The 19,849-nt window shown below is 34.7% G+C and overlaps 2 protein-coding genes across 2 annotated transcripts; one reads left to right on the top strand and one right to left on the bottom strand.

The window, feature by feature from the left end:
- The first annotated feature begins 9,886 nt into the window (after window positions 1–9,886).
- Window positions 9,887–14,409, top strand: LOC107801066 (serine/threonine-protein kinase 52). Its single transcript, XM_016624334.2, has 6 exons — window positions 9,887–10,493; window positions 11,563–11,684; window positions 12,827–13,023; window positions 13,122–13,296; window positions 13,658–13,792; window positions 13,974–14,409. Exons 1-6 carry the CDS (start codon window positions 10,136–10,138, stop codon window positions 14,178–14,180), a joined length of 1,194 nt encoding a protein of 397 aa, XP_016479820.1. The 5' UTR covers window positions 9,887–10,135; the 3' UTR covers window positions 14,181–14,409.
- A 386-nt stretch (window positions 14,410–14,795) lies between these two features.
- On the bottom strand, window positions 14,796–16,492 carry LOC107801067 (bidirectional sugar transporter SWEET5-like). The gene is made up of 6 exons (NM_001325693.1): window positions 16,450–16,492; window positions 16,302–16,338; window positions 15,614–15,830; window positions 15,260–15,421; window positions 15,049–15,168; window positions 14,796–14,936 (listed from the first exon to the last, which is right to left on the bottom strand). The coding sequence occupies exons 1-6, from the start codon at window positions 16,490–16,492 to the stop codon at window positions 14,796–14,798; spliced, it is 720 nt and encodes a 239-aa protein (NP_001312622.1).
- Between the last annotated feature and the right edge of the window lie 3,357 nt (window positions 16,493–19,849).

Genomic DNA, 19,849 nt, shown 5'->3' with positions numbered 1-19,849 from the left:
AATGAGAACCACCGACAAATGGCGCTTTCAAACTTAATACAGATGGTGCCTTTACTACAAATCCTTCCAGTTATGGGATAGGAGGGGTATTTAGAAACTCCGCAGGTAACTAGATCTTAGGATTCACTGGAAGCATATCTACTTCAATGGAACTATACGCCTTGCTCCAAGGCTTACATCTAGCATGGCAACGTAAACTCTTACCACTGGAAATCAATATCGACTCCACTGAGGTAATTTTTATGCTAAAGAACAATAACATGCAGCACTTATCATTACTTTCTGAGTGCAGATACTTGCTACGCCAGCTGGGTAGACCACACATCATGCATATATACACGGAGCAAAACAGCATAGCGGATAACTTAGCAAAATATGGAGCATCTTTAAGCAGAGGAACTAACTTGCAACTATTACAGGAGGCGCCAACTTTTTTGGAAACAGCACTGCAAGTAGATCAACAAAGGAAAACATCTCTTGTGGCAGAGCCTGATCCTGTCATTTTTTGTCTGGATGATCCATCTAATGAATGTATTTCTGCAGCCTTAGGTCAATAACAGCAACTCCATCTCCCCATCTGCTCTTTTTGTAACCCAGGGGAAAATTCTATAATTGCTCCTTGTAATGTTACAAGTTTTTAATATAAAGTAATTTCGTCGGTTGATAAAAAAAAATTAGATATTCTAATTCAGCTTGTAGCTAAACTGACTTATCCGTAGATTTATTCACAATCCAAGCCACCCAAGATGGTAAAATTATATGGTCGAATTTGACAACCTTGTTATAAAATAAAAACTATAAAGTAAAGACAAGTATAGAGAGAAACTGATATATTATTCGAATTCAAACTGATGTACATAATGAACTGAAATCTCTTCTATTTATAGAAGAAAGGAAGCTGCTGTGTAAGCTACTACTATACCATATATGGATAATCTTCTACTGAGAGCAATGTTTATCCATAACGGAGTACTGAAAGGATAAGCTTATTATACCCGATACGGATAATCTTCTACCGGGGGTAATGTTTATCCATAACTGGGTACTAAAAGGATAAGCTTATTATACCCGGTATGAATAATCTTCTACCGGGGATAATATTTATCCATAACTGGGTACTGAAATGATAAACTTATTATACCCGGTATGGATAATCTTCTATCGGGGGTAATGTTTATTCATAACTGGGTAATGTTTATCCATAATTGGGTACTGAAAGGATAAGCTTATTATACCCGGTATGGATAATCTTCTACCGGGGATAATATTTATCCATAACTGGGTACTGAAAGGATAAGCTTATTATATCTGGTATGGATAATCTTCTACTAGGGGTAATATTTATTCATAACTGGGTAATGTTTATCCATAACTGGGTACTGAAAGGATAAGCTTATTATACCCGGTATGGATAATCTTCTACCGGGGATAATATTTATCCATAACCGAGTATCGAAGTGATAAGCTTCTTCAGGAAGCTTATTTCCAATAGAGTACTTAAATATATAAACATATTTACGGTGGAGTCCCATATGGATAAGCTTCTTCAGGAAGCTTATTTACAACGGAGTACTAAATGAACATCTATAATATAATATATTTATAACACTCCCCCTTGGATGTTCATTAAAAGATAATGTGCCTCATTAAAACCTTATTAGGAAAAACCACGTGGGAAAAAATCCTAGTGAAGGAAAAAGAGTACACATATTTAGTAATACGCATTACTAGGTGCCTCATTAAAAACCTTATAAGGACAACCCCATGGGAAAAAATCTTAGTAATGGAAAAATAGTGCATCGCGTATTTTACTCCCCCTAATGAAAACCTTGTTTCAAATATTTGAGTCTCCGCATTCCAATCTTGTATATCATCTTCTCAAAAGTTGAAGTTGGCAAAGATTTAGTGAATAAATCTGCTAGATTATCACTTGAACGGATTTGTTGCACATCAATGTCACCATTCTTCTGAATATCGTGTGTGTAGAATAATTTTGGTGAAATGTGCTTCGTCCTATCTCCTTTTATAAATCCTCTCTTTAATAGGGCTATGCATGAAACATTGTCTCCATATAATATTATGGGTCTTTTATCACATTCCAACCCACATGTTTCTCGAATGAATCACTGATCTCAATCATATGCACTCCCTGCTTGCCGGTTTGAAATCGAGCTTTATGGGTATCGGATAAATAATCTGCATCTGCATTGCCAATACGATCTGCACCACTTTTGTTAGCATTAGCAAGATAAATAAGTGCACCATCTACACCGAGATAGAGTATTTCAGGACCAAGAAGCTCCTCATCCTCTTCTAGAGGTTGGAACGGATCCTTATTCACTTCAAGTGATTGAATATTCATTGGTGTACTTAATGGGTACACTTTGTCCATGTAAAAGTATTTTTAAGACCCTCTTGGAGCTCTTCTAGAGTTCCAATAAGATTTATGTCACCAACATAAACAGCAAGTGTAACAAATTTTGATGACATTTTCTTTATAAAAATACATGGACAAATAACATAATTTATGTAACTTTCTTTCAGCAAATATTTACTGAGGCGATTATACCACACGCGCACAGATTGCTTTAAACCGTACAAAGATCTTTATAATTTGATCGAATACATTTCTCAAGACTTTGAATTATATGCTTCGGGCATTTTCAATCCTTCAAGGATCTTCATATAGATTTAGCCAAATAAGTCATATAGGTTAAGACTTGTATCTAAATGGTATGACATCTTCAAGTATCTGGACTGCTCTCACAATCTTTTATAATATTGTGCACTATATTGTATCAAATATATCGTCGACGATCATTTTGTGTCAGTTCCGAAGCGACATAACTTGTGGAGATCTCATCACTTTCTTTATTTCCAAGTACCTAAACTTTTTCGGGAGTTTCATGAAATGTTATGTCGTGGGCTCTTCTAGAGCTTATTTCCTCCTCATTATGATCATTTTGATCATTAGCTCCTATTATTTTTCAAGGATTGTTACCTTTGGAACCGATTGGTCTACCACGTTTCATGCGTACAGTAAACTCTATCCTTCAGGGACTTTAATTTTAATAGGAGCATTTGTAGCTGAATATGATATTTAATTTTGGATCAGCAAATGCTTCTGGCATTCGACTTGAATTATCTTCTAAGTGAGGATCATATTAATGATAATTCGATTCATCTAGCATATTTTTCAACTGTTTATTCCATCCCCCAAATGTTAGAAAAACTAACATATATCCCCAATCATCTTTGGGAAACATATCTTTGTGTATTATGGTAGAGAAATTAATCATATACCACACAACAAAAGATAGTAAAAATATTTGGTTTCCGATCCTAAACCAATTGTGAAGGGAGGACTTATCATATATTATTGATCTGATGCATACAAGTGCTGCTATATGCAATTTAGAAAATCTTAGACCAACACATGAAGCTTTATTCTCATAAGCAATGATTTTGCCATTAATAGGAGGTATTCAATGCTAAACCAGCTTGGATATAAACCAGCATTATCAAGATGAATTGTCTTGATTTCATAATCTGAAAATTATGCTCTTAATCAAGAAAAGCAATTCCAAATGCCAAACTGCAGGTTGACAATAATTACACATGTAACCATCTCATATATGCACCTATAAGTGGTTCACATGATAGATGAACGAGCCCATATCACCTTTTATATATTTCAGAATCAGGGGTTAGTCCCAACTTTAGCTGGTATAATCAATTTATTATGAGAGCAAGCAACACATGAGAATTCCTGAAGAATCTTCTAGTTCTTTAGTATATGCTTATCTGAATTCTCAAATAGCTCATTTAAAAATAGCAAATGAAAACTTCAAGTTTATCATGTCATGTGCTATCTCTTAGTAAACTTCTGGTTTACTATGGCATAAACTTTTGCTTTAGTAAATTTCTGGTTTACTGTGATACATGATATAGTACAAATTAAAGAATAAGACGGGTAACTTCTCACATACATATTATTTTACCCCCTATGATTGTGGAAACATGAAGATTATCAATCTTCCAATCATTTGTAGTCTCAATATGATAGCCATTTGTATTAGTAAACTTCAGGTTTACTACAACATATGTTTTGACCATAATCATATAATATGAATGACATATTTGTATATAAGCTCTTCGAGAGCCTTCATTTATTATCCACAATCTAATATTTATCGGGCACTACTGGTGTCATGTATCCTTTAGGCAAACAGTTAGCTCTTCAGGAGTTGTTGTTATATTTTGTACTATCAAATATTTCTCATACACTTCTGGTATCATGAGAGAAAATCACAATCAAATAAACAATGTAAAACAATTGTTTAAGCACAAGAAAACTCTTCTTCATAATATTTTCCTACTTCAGGAGGCAATTTCAATTGTGTTACTTCTTCAAGAGCAAATTTAAAATACGAAATATTGAGTATATATTCTCTCAATTATATTGCCTCTTCTGAAGGTGAATTGTGATATATTCACATCAAGAGTGTGTTCATATTTACCCGATTTATTAATATTGTCACATTCACTTCAGGGAATGGATTAATATTATCCAAAGTTCTCATCCTTCAGGAAATCGAACATAATTATCTGAATGCGCATTAATCACATCAAATTGTGATGCCTCAATCTCTTTTAAAATATTTACTACTTCAGGAGCAAATCGAGGCGTGCATTTAATATAGAGAATATTTATGTAGCTTATCTTCAATTGTAACCATAGAAAGCCTAAATTATCACTTCTGGTGATCATAGACATATACCACTTCTGGTGGTTAACAAAATATAATTACAATGAGATATATGAAATATAACTACTTCTGGTGGTTGTATATTTCTTGCAAACTCTACTAGAGTTTAAGTTGATCTAATAATATCATCCATATTCTTCAAAATGACATAAATAAGATATATTATAGCAAACATCATTATCAAATCATAATTTTTTCTTTATGTACAACAATTACATAACCATACTATCTATTACAAACAACAAAAATTAAAATATTTACATTTCTATAGATTCACCACCGATTACATGACTTGTTTCTCCTTCTGGGAGTGCAAGGTAATCAGTTACATCCAAATGCATGAAGTCTAAATTATCTTCAGAAATAAAATTTGCTTCAGCATTTTTCTCTGTCTTCTTTAGGGAGGCTTGATAAAGCTCAACCAGGTGCTTTGGCGTACGACAAGTACGTGATCAGTGCCCTTTTTCTCCACATTTATAGCATGCATTTTCTGCATTTGGTGCTTGCACCGCTTCATGCTTTTGTTCCTTCCTTTTCCACTGCTGGTGGTGAGGAGTGTTCTTTGGTGCATTATTATTATCATGATTAGAGTTTCTTTCCCGACCACGACCATGACCACGACTGGGGCCACGACCTTTTCCACGTTTAGCCTGGTGGAAGTTCGTCTCATTCACTTCAGGGAATGGACAAGAACCAGTAGGTCGGCTTTCATGATTTTTCATTAAGCCCATTATGTTGCTCGACTATAAGAAGATGTGAGATAAGTTCAGAATACTTTTTAAATCCCATCTCTCGATATTGCTGCTGCAGGAGCATATTCGAGACATGAAAAGTGGTGAAAGTTTTCTCCAACATATCATGATTAGTAATATTATCACCACATAACTTCAATTGGGAAATAATTCTGAACATAGCAGAATTATACTCACTGATAGATTTAAAATCTTGTAGCCTTAGATGAGTCCAATCATATCATGCCTGTGGAAGAACGACCATCTTCAGGTGGTCATATCTATCTTTCAAATTATTCCACAGTATGACTGGATCTTTAACAGTAAGATATTCCATTTTCAGGCTCTCATCAAGGTGATGGCGTAGGAATATCATTGCTTTGGCACGGTCTTGGTTTGATGCCTGATTTTTGTCTTTGATGGTGTCTGCTAGACCCATCGCATCAAGATGAATTTCAGCATCAAACACCCAAGACATGTAACTTTTGCCCGATATATCCAGGGCTACAAATTCAAGTTTAGAAAGATTTGACATTATTTAGGAAAAGAAAGTTCTTACCTCAGATACTTTCAAAATATTTGCTCGAGATGGCAGAGTCTCGTGTTGATAATGTGTTATAAAATAAAGACTATAAAGTAAAGACAAGTATAGAGAGAAACTGATATATTATTCGAATTCAAACTGATGTACATAATGAACTGAAATCTCTTTTATTTATAGAAGAAAAGAAGCTGCTGTGTAAGCTGCTACTATACCAGATATGGATAATCTTCTACTGAGAGCAATGTTTATCCATAACGGAGTACTGAAAGGATAAGCTTATTATACCCGATATGGATAATCTTCTACCGGGGGTAATGTTTATCCATAACTGGGTACTGAAAGGATAAGCTTATTATACCCGGTATGGATAATCTTCTACTGGGGATACTATTTATCCATAATTGGGTACTGAAAGGATAAGCTTATTATACCCGGTATGGATAATTTTCTACTGGGGGTAATGTTTATCCATAACTGGGTACTGAAAGGATAAGCATATTATACCCGGTATGGATAATCTTCTACTGGGGGTAATGTTTATCCATAATCGGGTATCGAAGTGATAAACTTCTTCAGGAAGCTTATTTCCAATAGAGTACTTAAATATATAAACATATTTACGGTGAAGTCCCATATGGATAAGCTTCTTCAGGAAGCTTATTTACAACGGAGTACTAAATGAACATCCATAATATAATATATTTATAACAAACCCAAATATTTACTACTTTTTGATTGGTTATTAATATTTTTAACATGTGTACTAGAGGATAAAGAGAAAAGGAAATAAAATTTTCATTTACATTGTTTTGTGAATAAAATAACTTGAGCCTGTATTGCTACATTTTTAAGATTCACGGTAGGAATATCAAAGTAAAATTGTCGTTTAGTGTATTGAAACAAAAATAAATAAAAAACAATAGATTGTTTTTTTGTTTTTTTATGTGTGTATGTGTGTGAGGGAAAATTTTATTTGTGTCTCGTACAACTGATAATAGTTATATGAGACATCTTTTTTGTCTAGTTTTATGGACCCAGAAATGTAAGATTGGGGATGTGATTCACAAATTTATGAGACAAAAAGGAGCCTCATACAATTAGTGTCAGTTGTATGAGACACAAAATAAAACTTCTCGTGCGTGAGAGAGACTTGTGAAGGGCATAAATAGTTTCTCCAAGTTTACTTTATACTAGGCCAGGAAGGAATTTGAAAAGGAAACCAAATCAAATGTACGTTGTATACAACAATGTTTTAAAAGATTTTTTTGGGATTCACCTCGGGGCTCACCCCGGTATGGGGCACTATCAAAACGCCTTGAGACTTATGTGTGAGGCTTAGTTCTCTGAGGCTTACGCCCCTAAGCGCCCGATAGTGCGCCCTAAACACGCCTAACGCTCAACGCTCAACGCTCGGAACTCACCCAACAGTTCATATGCAAATCATGTGTTGAATTCACTAATTTGCACTGTTAACTCTAAAAATTCTTTAACAAATGAATGATTAAAGTTCTTTTTATCTATAGAAATATGAATTGTGAATAACTCAAATAACGAAACATATTATTGCATATTTATTAATTGAGAACATCGTGAGGGTGAATATCATTTGAATATTTCTTCTAAAAATAGATAACCAAAATTTATATCTTTACTTAATAGATCTTCATGTCTTAGTTCTATGTTTCTCAAAATTATCATACACTTTTATTTTACTATTTAAAAATAATTTTATATTTACTCATGAAGGAGTAATATTTTAAATTACAGTATTGAAAAATTTATTGTGTATTTACTTTTAAAATGGTAAAATATGCAGTTTGATAATATTGTTTAAGAAATTATAATTTTTAATTGTTTGAAAGTTAAGAGGTTGGAGTTAATTTATATTTCATACTAACTTTAACAGTATTGTATTATTTATACTTGTAAAACATGATAAATATTTTATGTTATATGAGTTTATTTAATTTTTTTTAGTTTTCTTGAATTTTTAATGCATCTTTTATATTTTATTGTGTTATAATGTTATATTATTAATTTATAAATTTAAAAAATTAAAAATACGTGGGACTTATGCCCTATGTCTCGAGGCTTTCGCCTTGCTCCGTATTAAAAAAACGTTCTGCCTCACTCCCACACCTTTTAAAACATTGGTATACAATACAACTAAGAAAATATTCATTGGTATGACTAAAATTAGTTGGTAAATAGTATGTCTCCTAATCTTCTTTACAGTTAAGTATATTTATGTTTAATGGAAAAAGTATATTTAGATTTAAGTAAGCTCATTGAAATACTCCATCTGGTCCACAATAAGTGATCAATTTATCTTGGGCACATGCGTAGGAGTGACAAACAGGCGGATCGGGTCAGATATGGTTCGGGTCGAAAACGGATAATGAAAAAAACGGATAAATTATCTGACCTGACCCATATTTAATACGAATAAAAAATGGGTTAACCAGCGGATAATATGGGTAACTATATTATCCATGACTTCTTGAATATGATCATTTTGGGGAGAATTCCTAGTCTTCCAAACTTGAGGAACCTCCAATCTGAGGCTTTACAAATGTAAAAGTTAAACTCATTGGTTATCCATTGGTTTACCATTTTCTAAATGGATAATATGGTTTTTATCCATATTTGATCCGTTTTTAAAAAGTTCATTATCCAACCCATTTTTGTGGATAATATGGGTGGTTAACCGTTTTCTTTTAACCATTTTGCCACCACTAGGCACACCCATTAAGAAAATACTAAATTCCAGATAAAAATACCTAGTGTGACTAAACTACCCTTAATTAAATGTTGCAGTATAATTTAATGTGAGGAGTAAAATACTTTTTAGGAATACATACATAAGGGTAATTTTGAAAAAAACAAATTAATTTTTTTCTTGATTATATAAATGAATACTTATTTTGGACCAAAAATAAAAAGGTAAATTGGTCACTTATTATGGACAGGAGGGAATACTCAGCTTTGACTTCATTCACATGCAAAAACCAATTACTTGGTTGTTATCATAAGTCATGATTAATGCGTAGCCAAAGACAAATTATTAATACTATTAATCTGTCCCCTAATGCTTGGCGACTTAACACTGGTTAGCAAAGTTTAATTTAAAGAAAGGTCAGTCAAATGTAAAGAAATCTCTTCTTATAGTGGAAATTAAAAAGGAAAAGAAAGGTCAACCCTGACTTTGTAATTTAAGTGCATGATTTGAATTAATCATATTTGTCAATTATTTAATCTAAAACATGAAAAGCTTGTGATTCTGTTAAAAATAAAAGGATGTAAATTAATAAATATAAATAAGAATTCCAATAGTACTATTCAGTCACCAAGAATCATAATTCGACGTGGATTCATATTTTACTGGTCATTGTTAATATCGTATTATTTTCAAATCAAACTATATATCCAATTTTTAAAGAAATACTCCCACCGTTTCAAAATAAATAATACATTTCTAAATTTAGAAATAATTTAATTTTAAACTATTTATTTTACCTATTTTATTCTTAACGAGCAGCTTTTATAATCACACAAATATCATAGCCCCACAAAGTTTTTACCCCTTAAACTTTTAAGACCACAAGTTTCAAAAGTCTTTTTTTTTCCTTAAATTTTGTGCCGAATCAAACTAAGTGATCTAAATTGAAACGGAGAAGGGATGAAGTACAATAGACTTATACAAAACTTGAATTTAGAAGATATACAACATTTTATGTCCATTAACATAATCAGAATTATGAGTTTAAGTTCAATTTTCACACTATCAAGTAAAGCTATGTTATAATAACAGGTAACTTGTGGCAGTATTTATGTGAGTTGGAATTTTTTCAAGAATAAATAAATTGGAGAAAAGAAAAGAGAGAGGAGAGTGGTGGGTCAAAGAGAAGACATTGTGTTGAGGCAAATCCATGTGCCCACATGGCGTTGCTATGCTCATAATACTCTCTTCTTCCCCTCTCCTTCCATAATCCATACATACAACACCCAAATTTTACACCCCCTTTAATTTAATTTCTCCCCTTAGACCATACACCACAAATTATTAATAAACTTGGAAATTGAAAGCAAGAATGGAGAAGGGGAGTGAAGGGTTTGTAAGAGCAGATCAGATTGATTTGAAGAGTTTGGATGAGCAACTGGAGAGGCATCTTAACAGGGTAAGGACTATGGAGAAGAACAACATCAAGAAACCACTCGATGATTCTTGCATTAACTACACCACCACTTCTACTATTACTACTACTGCAGTAGTGGCGGCCAGCAACCACCCCACAACCACCACCCCTACCAACCTATCTCTATATGTGCCGCCTAGGCAAAGATACGACTGGGAAATTGACACTTCTAAGCTAATCATCAAAAGTGTCCTTGCTCGTGGCACCTTTGGTACCGTCCACCGTGGCGTTTATGATGGCCTTGATGTCGCCGGTCAGTTTCATTTACGTACTATTTTCTAGGTTCCTTCACTTTATTTTTGAGGTTAAGTTCAAATTTTCATATTAATATAAGAAATATCCATCAGTATTAGTGATAATTTAAGCTCTTTCACTTTACCAGCTTACCCTTATTATAGTCAGTTAATTTAGCATCAATAAAATGAGGTAGTGCTAAAACTTAATTAACCTGTTTATTATCTTTATTTAAGCACTGAGTATCTGCAACTTTTCATTTCCATGATTCCTGTCCGTCCCTTTATTTAATTTTTATTTCTGGGTTTTGGGTTTGAGGGTTTGGGGGGGTTCCGTCCAGCATACAGAAAATGTTGACATTCTTTTTCCTTTTCATTTTTTTCTCGTAATCTCTAATTGATTAGCTAATTTAGATGGTTCACACCGTTCCAAAAACTAGTTTTTGTATAATTAACAGAACAGAGAGGTAAAAGTGGGTCGTGCAAAAAAATTAATTTACTTTATGGCATAATAATTATATATTTCCTTTTCTTTTTACTCTTTTCAGGGGTTGTTCTTGTTGTTATTAAACATTTCTTTTTCTTTTTCCTAATTGGTGTTCGGGGTGTGATGGGGGGGGGAGGGGTTTTGGATTTTGCAGAATAGAGGTTCGTCAGTTTGAGCTTTTTCTTATGGAATCCGTGAATAGCGGCACGGGGTTGGATTGAAAGTTTTTTGCAAGTTGCAGATGACGGCATTAACTTTGGGTGGTCTTGCATTTGCTGCTGTATTTCTGAACTTTCATGTGATCCAATCTGTTATTGAAGTATTAAAGTAATCTGAAATTAATGCATGACATCTACAATTCTGGATCTCATTTTCCTCTTCTCTCGTTATTAATGCTATTTTTTTTATCTACTAGCCTTTTGGTGATAGTTTGGTTGTCATTGTCACTGCTACAGGGCCTTAACAATGTCCAACCTTTTTCTCTTTTTTCTTTTCTTTATTTTGCATGGTTAAATTTACAAAGTTTGGGACCATTTATTTTGAAAGGAAAAATAGAAAATAACTTTCTAGTTAACATGTGAATTACAATTACTTGGTGGCAGTTAAACTGCTAGACTGGGGGGAAGAGGGCCACAGGACAGAAGCTGAAATAGCATCACTAAGGGCAGCTTTTACTCAAGAAGTTTCAGTGTGGCATAAGCTTGACCATCCTAATGTAACTAAGGTGACGTTGAAGCTCTTCAACTCCTAATTTGCACGAATGATCTAGACCTTGTTATATTACTGCTTGTTCGCTGAACTTCATAGATTAATGTCTTGACGGTATGCTGAATTATGTGCACTGTCTCGTATTGAAGTCTTCACTTAAATGACCAGCGGCATGAGAAACAACTGTGGAGCTCCTATACCTTGTTTCAGATGTATACACCACCTTATCTAGCTTTTACATGACCAGTTGTGTGGGTGCCGGGGGGTGGGGGGGGGGGGATTTTTAAATTGATAAATAAATTAAACTATATCTGCTACCATCAAAAGGGGGAAAAAAGAAAATGAGGAAATGACTTGAATTACTGGATATTGTTTACACTGTCATTTCTTTTTAAATCCTAAGTTTGATTTCTTATCAAGTTATGAACAATGAGATTTGATGCACTTGAGCTGTCACATAGCCGTGGGAGTGCAGAGCTCTTAATTCTTAAAACATTATTTCCAAACTAGATAAATCATATAGTAATCCAGGTTTAACTGAATAATTAATTCATTAATGGACCAGAAACCTTTACAGTAAAGGTAAAACTGTGCTCCTTAAGGGACTGTAAAAGAGTTGTCAAGTTTTCGCATGTCTTTATTAGTAGAAAAACCAACTCCAATTTGAAGCTCGTGTTCATTTTATTTAATGGCTACTGCATATTCACTATGTTATGATGATTGGATGCATACTTTTTAGTAGCAATGTCATGCATGGCTAACAGAGTTAGGACTTCTATCACTGCCCATGCATGGCTAGCCATGCAATGTCATGCATGGCTAACAGAGTTCGGACTTCTATCACTGCCCAGTGCCCATTTAATTTACTCTGGGTTCGAAATCTACTCTTTGTACTCATTTAGTGGATTTCTGAGCCGAATCTACTATGTTCGAATGAACCTATATGTTACATACTAGATCCGTCCCTGATGGCCAAAGGCCAGAGGAACGTAGAAGCTTTATTTGTCCTGGTACTAGTCTAATGTCAGCTGCCAATCATTTGAAAGAGCACATTTCAATGAGAGACAACATATCCACTGATTGTTGGCTTAGATGTGAAATTATTTTGTTATAAACTGTTTATCTTACATATGAATACATCTCTCTCGTGTTATACAGTTCATCGGAGCAACCATGGGCGCATCTGGGCTAAATTTACAAACAGAAAGTGGTCATATTGGCATGCCTAGTAATATATGTTGTGTTGTTGTGGAATATCTTCCTGGAGGCGCCTTAAAATCTTACCTTATCAAAAACAGAAGAAAGAAGCTAGCGTTCAAAGTTGTAGTGCAGATGGCACTTGATTTGGCCAGAGGGTAAGTGCACCTTGTTTCGTTTTCACATTTCTAACACCGTGTCTCTATCAAGGATTTGTCATTTATCTGAAACCAGGTCCATTAACTGAACTTTGTAGGTTAAGTTACCTTCACTCTCAGAAGATTGTGCATAGAGATGTCAAGACAGAGAATATGCTATTGGACAAGTCACGTACTGTAAAAATTGCTGACTTTGGGGTTGCACGAGTTGAGGCCTCTAATCCTAATGACATGACAGGGGAGACAGGAACCCTTGGCTATATGGCTCCTGAGGTACTACATTTGAACTGGACTAGGATTTCCCTTTCCAAGATAGCCTTATCTCTGCCTGTTTGTTCTCTGTTCGTTTAAATGTTACTCTAATCACTTCTAACACCTATGGACTTATCTCTCCTGTTATCTCAGTATAACTTCAATGCACTTAAGCTGTTGATTCATTAATTCACTGCAGAATGAAATCTCTCTAGTGTTAATCCTCTGTGACAAATTTTGATTTCTCATTCTGTTTTTGTCTAGTCTTCGTTTACCTCTCCTGGTAGAGGAATGGTAAAGATTAGAGTATAGCCCCCAAAATCAAATAATGAACATGTGATGTAAAATTTTTGTCTGTTGATATGTATGCTTTAAACTACAGGTTCTCAATGGCAACCCATACAACAGAAAATGCGACGTGTACAGTTATGGAATATGTTTGTGGGAGATATACTGCTGTGACATGCCATATCCTGATCTCAGTTTCTCAGAAGTGACTTCAGCCGTGGTTCGCCAGGTAAACTCTCTTAGTTTAGCACAAGTACATGAAAGAAGATAGAGAACAGAAAGAGAAGAACATATATGATTTCCTCTTGTACCTAAGCTTGTAATTATCGGCACAAGAGAAGGAAGAGGTTTAATGTTTCTTTTTGTTTAGAGTGTCCTTTGCTTATTATAGTTTGTGCTCTGTCACACAGAACCTGAGGCCAGAAATACCAAGGTGTTGCCCCAGTTCCCTGGCTAATGTGATGAAACGATGCTGGGATGCTAATCCTGATAAGCGGCCTGAGATGGACGAGGTAGTATCCATGTTAGAGGCTATTGACACATCTAAAGGCGGGGGAATGATCCCCGTCGATCAACAACAGGGTTGTTTCTGTTTCCGGAAGCATCGTGGACCTTGAATGCTCAGAATCCGCGCAGATATACATATAGAGAAGAGGTTAAATCTATCTCAATTACCAAATATTTCATAATGTCCAGAAGCTCCTGGTGATTGTGGTATTGGCTGGCAAATTGGGTTGCATTTCCCTTAGATGGTGTAAAGCTTATACCTTTCTTTTCATATTCTTCATTTCACTTGTAGTTGTTTGGTTTTACTTCTTTAAAATATAAATCTTCCCCCATATTTGACATTGGTGACTTTGGCGATCGAGTGGGCTACCACCTTCTTCTATGTAAGATTGACATTTACATAACATAATAGGTAAAAAAAAAAAAAAAATGAGGAAATGTGCCGCTACTTGCACAAATAAAGCACTGTTGGAAAGTTAAAAGCGAAGGTATAATGATAATCAAATATCTCATACATATATTTTGGTAAATAAGCACAATATGTGTTTATTTATATCATTTCCTGTATATACAATGAAATGAAGTGAAAACGCGGGGTAAATAAGTTCTATATAACTTTTCCGATTTTTTTGTTTTCTTTATAAGCACCATATGACCTTAGAAAATGAAGAGTGTGTGTGTGGGGTGTCTCTGCAGCCATCTGGTTTAAGTAGTAGCCATATTTATCAGACATCTGATGACTTGTTGGTTTTGGAAGCGCTGAGTTCAACCTCTTTTTCATCTTCGTCCCAATTGGTAGTGCGGTAAAAAGCTGCATAAAGGATGAGCTGCACCAATCCAGATACTGTTCCCAGACCATTGGGTATCTATTTTATAATTAAGAAGAAAAAGACATGTTAGTGACTTTAATTAGTAGTCCATAATTAAATATGTATGATGAACATTAAGTGGCAATACATAGTTGATGAGTATAATTACCAAGATATAGGGATCAAATTTGAGGAGTGCATAGCATGACCAAACAATGCCATTAGCGAAGTTTGCAATTGACAAGAAAAATGGCATGTATTTGACACTCTTGGTAGTGATAACTTTCTTCTGCTCAAAGACAAAATTGAGAACAATTAATATATATGGTTGTTAGTCTCTGGTTACATATTCAATGGAAAATTGATGAAAGTGAACTTACCATGACTGTCAATGGTGAGGTGTACATAAGTACATTGAAAACTATAGCGACTATTCCAATAAGCATGGATCTTGACTTAGTGCCATGGAGGAATGTCAGTGTGACGAAGATAAGGATTGCCATGAAGATTACTTCAATTACCAAAGCAATAATGATCTTGCGCTGTTAATTATCAATAACAGAAAGCGTGTTAATTGAAGCCAATGGAATATTATATCCTATCCAAGGTCTAGAGTCAAGTAGGTTCATATATAGAGCAATAGATTTAGTTGAACTCGTCCTAGATACTCCTCGTTAATTTGCTGCTGCTGCTACTACTACTACCTAAACTAAAAGGAAAGAAAGAGTACATACACGCTTTGCCCAATCGGAGTAGACGAAGAAAATGGCGACATAGAACAACTCTAGAGCGAGACCAAAGCCGTTGATGGTGATAACAAGAAGGCTGTCAGGATGAACGAAGGGCATACCATAAAATACCCACACTGCACAATTTAGCACCGTTGCAACATATGGATCTGGCTTGAATTCCATCACCGATTTTGATTTCACAATTTTCAAAAATGTTGGCCTGCAAAAAAACAGCAATGTAGGATCGGAGTTGTATGTATGCGACTTGTTAGAATGTTTCAAATTGTTGCTGTATATTGTCTTGGGTAATCCTAACCTAATGAGATATAGCTTTTGCCGTTAAGTTATATTCAAAGTTCATTTTTAGCATAAATTCATAGCCAAATGTATCTGTGTTATAGGTTGATATTGGATTTGTGTTATATTGCTGACTCTCCAGAGGTCCAATTCTATGCATGTCTAGAGAACGAGGAGAATATAATGGTATTAGAATGTGCCAATATTGGTTGAAAGAATGAAATTTTGTCTCCTTATATTATCTCTCTGGCGTACTAAACTCACCTCATGAGTAACCTTTTTGAATTTAGTATGATGCAAAAGTCATTTTCTTAACAAGATCATTAAGAGGGAATATAATTAAGGTTACGTATATGCAATGATGAAGCAAATTAATTAAGGTAGAGAGACTTACGCAGGGGAGAGGAAGAGGAAGAAAGATATGACATTACCTGCATGATTTAATACATAATAAGAAGAGTTAAATTAAGGAATTACTATAATATTTCCTTTAAAACATAGTTGGAGGAAACTAAGTATAAGAAGGTTATATAGGAACGAACCAATAATTCCTACAATAGTCCTAATTGTGTTTGGATCGGCCATCTCTCTGATTTATATATGAAAATCAGAAAGTGATTACGAAAAGTTAATTAAGAAGAAGAAATCAAATACTAGGAGATGGAAAATGGGGATGGAAAAGCAAAGCAGTGAATTTTATAATCATATACAAATATGATGTTGGATATATTGAAAAGCAAAGTAGCAATTTGCATGAATAGTATGGAGGAGACTGTCTCTGATCTTATTATTATTATTTAGACAGCCCTCCAAATAAACAGCTAACACAATGGTTTTTCTTGTTTGAGCAAATTATCCTTTATATAGGCTAGTCTTGAGAGGTAATCCGTAATCCTCAAAGGCTGATCCTTGCTTGACGGTTTCCCTCCCACTCAAGTCATCGATTTGGCTCTTTTTACGGCTATTTTCATCCTCATGCATGCACGTTATCCACTAATATTGCAAGAATGTTGCCTATTTCTAGTTTTTGGCCATATTATTTTTGTTTATCTTGGCTGGGATTGGAGCCGGGTTATATTGTTACATTATGTGGATAGGAAGTAATTGTTTTTCTTTTTTACCGTGGAGGCGGATCCAAAATTTAAAGTTTGTGGATTCTTACAGCTTGCAGTCTTTAGTTAAGATCTAATAGTAATAACTGAGTTTATAATTAAATATTTATAGATATTTTGTTAATTTCTTAATACATATACAAGGTTTGGACAAAATTAATGAATTCATGTGAACCCACATATGACATATTAAATCTGCCCTTGTTTCTGAGTATACACAATATAATGCAAAATGTTTTTTTTGAAGGTATCGGTTCGGGCCTCCTAAAAAATTATAGATAAATGCTTATAATAAATGAGATGAATAACCTGAAATAGAAGACATAACAACTATACGTAGTTGAAATTTACTCATGGTATACAAAATTTTATTGTGTTACTGTATATAAGTCAAAATTGTTACTTACTCAGATTTCTTCTTCCATTTTTTTCTCTCCAACCGGAAAATAGTGATACATATTTGATTTACAAAAGTTAGTGTATCAAACTTTCGATTAGATTGGATTAATCTATTTATTAGTTCTAAGTATTGCAGCCTATATATTCAGCTTTATATTCTACTGTGCCCGAGATAGTGTTCAAATTTTACAAACATATTACGCCCCAAAACTGAATTCTATTTTCTTAAACCAAAACGTCAACATCTAGCCTAAAATATATTAAACAATTCACTTTTTGGAAATTTCTTTCAATAATATATTACTAAGAAATAAATCAAGTTGGAGACTTATTGCTGAAACAAGGAGTGTATAAATATAACTACAAGCAATTACAAATTTTAAAAGTCAAAAATTTACGTAATAGGTGATTCTCGGGTTCGAGACTTGGATATGAAGTCGTGTTTGTTACGGAGTATTTTACCCCTCAATATATTAACCGCTTGTGACAATTCTGCTTTCCAAGCAATACTACTGGACAAAGTGAATATTTCTTTCTTGGAGTATTTTGTATGAGATTATGAGGGGGGGAAATACAAAAATATTGAATAAAAAATATTGCATAGGAAACTTAGTTTTTTATAAAAAGAAATATATAGTTATATGACCACTTATGAATTTACCCTACATATTTCATAACTGAGTTCTTTGGGATGATTTACCTAATAGAATCAGATATTATTTTGTCAATATATCAATGTCCTTTATTTTTTAGCAGTTTCGGTAAACTATTATAAGTTATCCATGTTGAAATACTCGTAGTTGTTTTTTCTGTGTTTTCTCTTTTTCTTTTTTTTGTTTTATACTAATCACTAGTCAATCAGCAAATTTAGGAATAATTCATCATAGATTAAATACTCGTAATTGTTAACTTGTTATTGCGTAGTAAGTTGTAACTGAATTAAGAGGATTAGTCAATTTAGGAGGTTAAATGAAGTTAGTTAGTTGATTAGTAATTAATTATCTTCAGCAAGTTGTAACTGAATTAAGAGGATTAGTCAATTTAGGAGGTTAACTGAAGTTAGTTAGTTGATTAGTAATTAATTATCTTCAGCTCATTTAGTTTTGTATATAAGCTAGGAGCTAGTAGACGTAAGAGGTCATTGAAGACGGGGGCGTAGGGGATTGGGGGTGGTAAGTGTCACAGGCACATTTTCTGTCCGCCGAAAATCTGCTCGTTGTGCGGCAGTCAAGTCTCTACTTGGCTCGGTCTTCACCCGATTTCTTTTGCTTTCAAGGTTTAGCACTTAGAATAATTTCAAGGCAACATAAAATAAGTAAGGCACACGCAGAATTACGGGAACTCTTTCCCAATCTTTAATAATAAATGAATACAAAGAAAAATCTCGAATTTGGCAAGGCGCTGCCACCTTTGGCAGAAGCAAACTCACAAAATTGCAGACTCTTGTACAATTTGCCTTATAAAAGCCCCTACCTAAGACATTTCGTGATGCCCACTGATTTTGGCAAGGCAATGGCACATAATTTGCCATGCTCAAGTTTTGACATAGACAACCTTATGCCTACAACTTGCCTATTTTCCCTCCCTAGGTACTTAGACCTTTTTAGGGACTACTAACACACATATTTACAGTGTAGTCAGCCCTTTTCAGTTCTCCTATTTCAGTTGACACCCCCCAACTGATAAGCCATAATCACCCATGATAAAAAACGTGCATGTCATGATCTAACATGCTTAAAAACATGCATACACTTAGCCCCATTATCAACCACTCTTTGGACAAGGCAGTTGTAATCGCTCAACTGCACCGCATGTGCCCAACACACTTTGTAACTGCTCCATGTGCACTGCATGTGCGTGTTTTTGGCCAGCTGCTGCACGCCCAAGGCTGGCATTGTGCCCAGCCTTACCCTTTGACACTGCTCCACCTCAATGCCATAGCCACAACTTGTCGCCCATGACTTAGCCGAACACACGCCCGCTTTCACAGCCACTTGTTCATGTCAAGTCGCCCTTACTTGATCAAGCATGCCCTTTTCCAATGCCATAGCTGATACTATCATCAAGTCACCAAGCCATGATGTCATTTCCCTTGCTAAGTCGTTTGCCCACAAATTCTTTAGGTGCCAGCCCGCTCACCTAAGCCAAGGCAACACCGTGTTGCCAATGCCACTGCCTTGGCACAAAGCCGCCTTGTCTTAGCGCCTAGGTCTTTCCCGCATTTCTTTGTCAAGCTTCCGTCCAGCCCGCCTTGTTCCTTCAAGACCTTGACCTCTGCTTTCACACAACCCACTCATGATTTAGTGTATTCCGTCACACTTTAGCCTTGTAACAATAGTGTAGTCCGTCACACCTTAGCCTTGCAATAGTTTGATGCCATTGACAATGCCCACATTGTCTTGCATGTTGATTGCCCCGAACATAGGCCAAT

Source organism: Nicotiana tabacum, chromosome 8, assembly GCF_000715075.1.
Source record: "Nicotiana tabacum cultivar K326 chromosome 8, ASM71507v2, whole genome shotgun sequence".
NCBI classification, from domain to species: Eukaryota; Viridiplantae; Streptophyta; class Magnoliopsida; order Solanales; family Solanaceae; genus Nicotiana; species Nicotiana tabacum.
The sequence above is the reverse complement of the archived record's forward strand: the minus strand, read 5'-3'. Positions and strand labels throughout refer to the sequence as shown.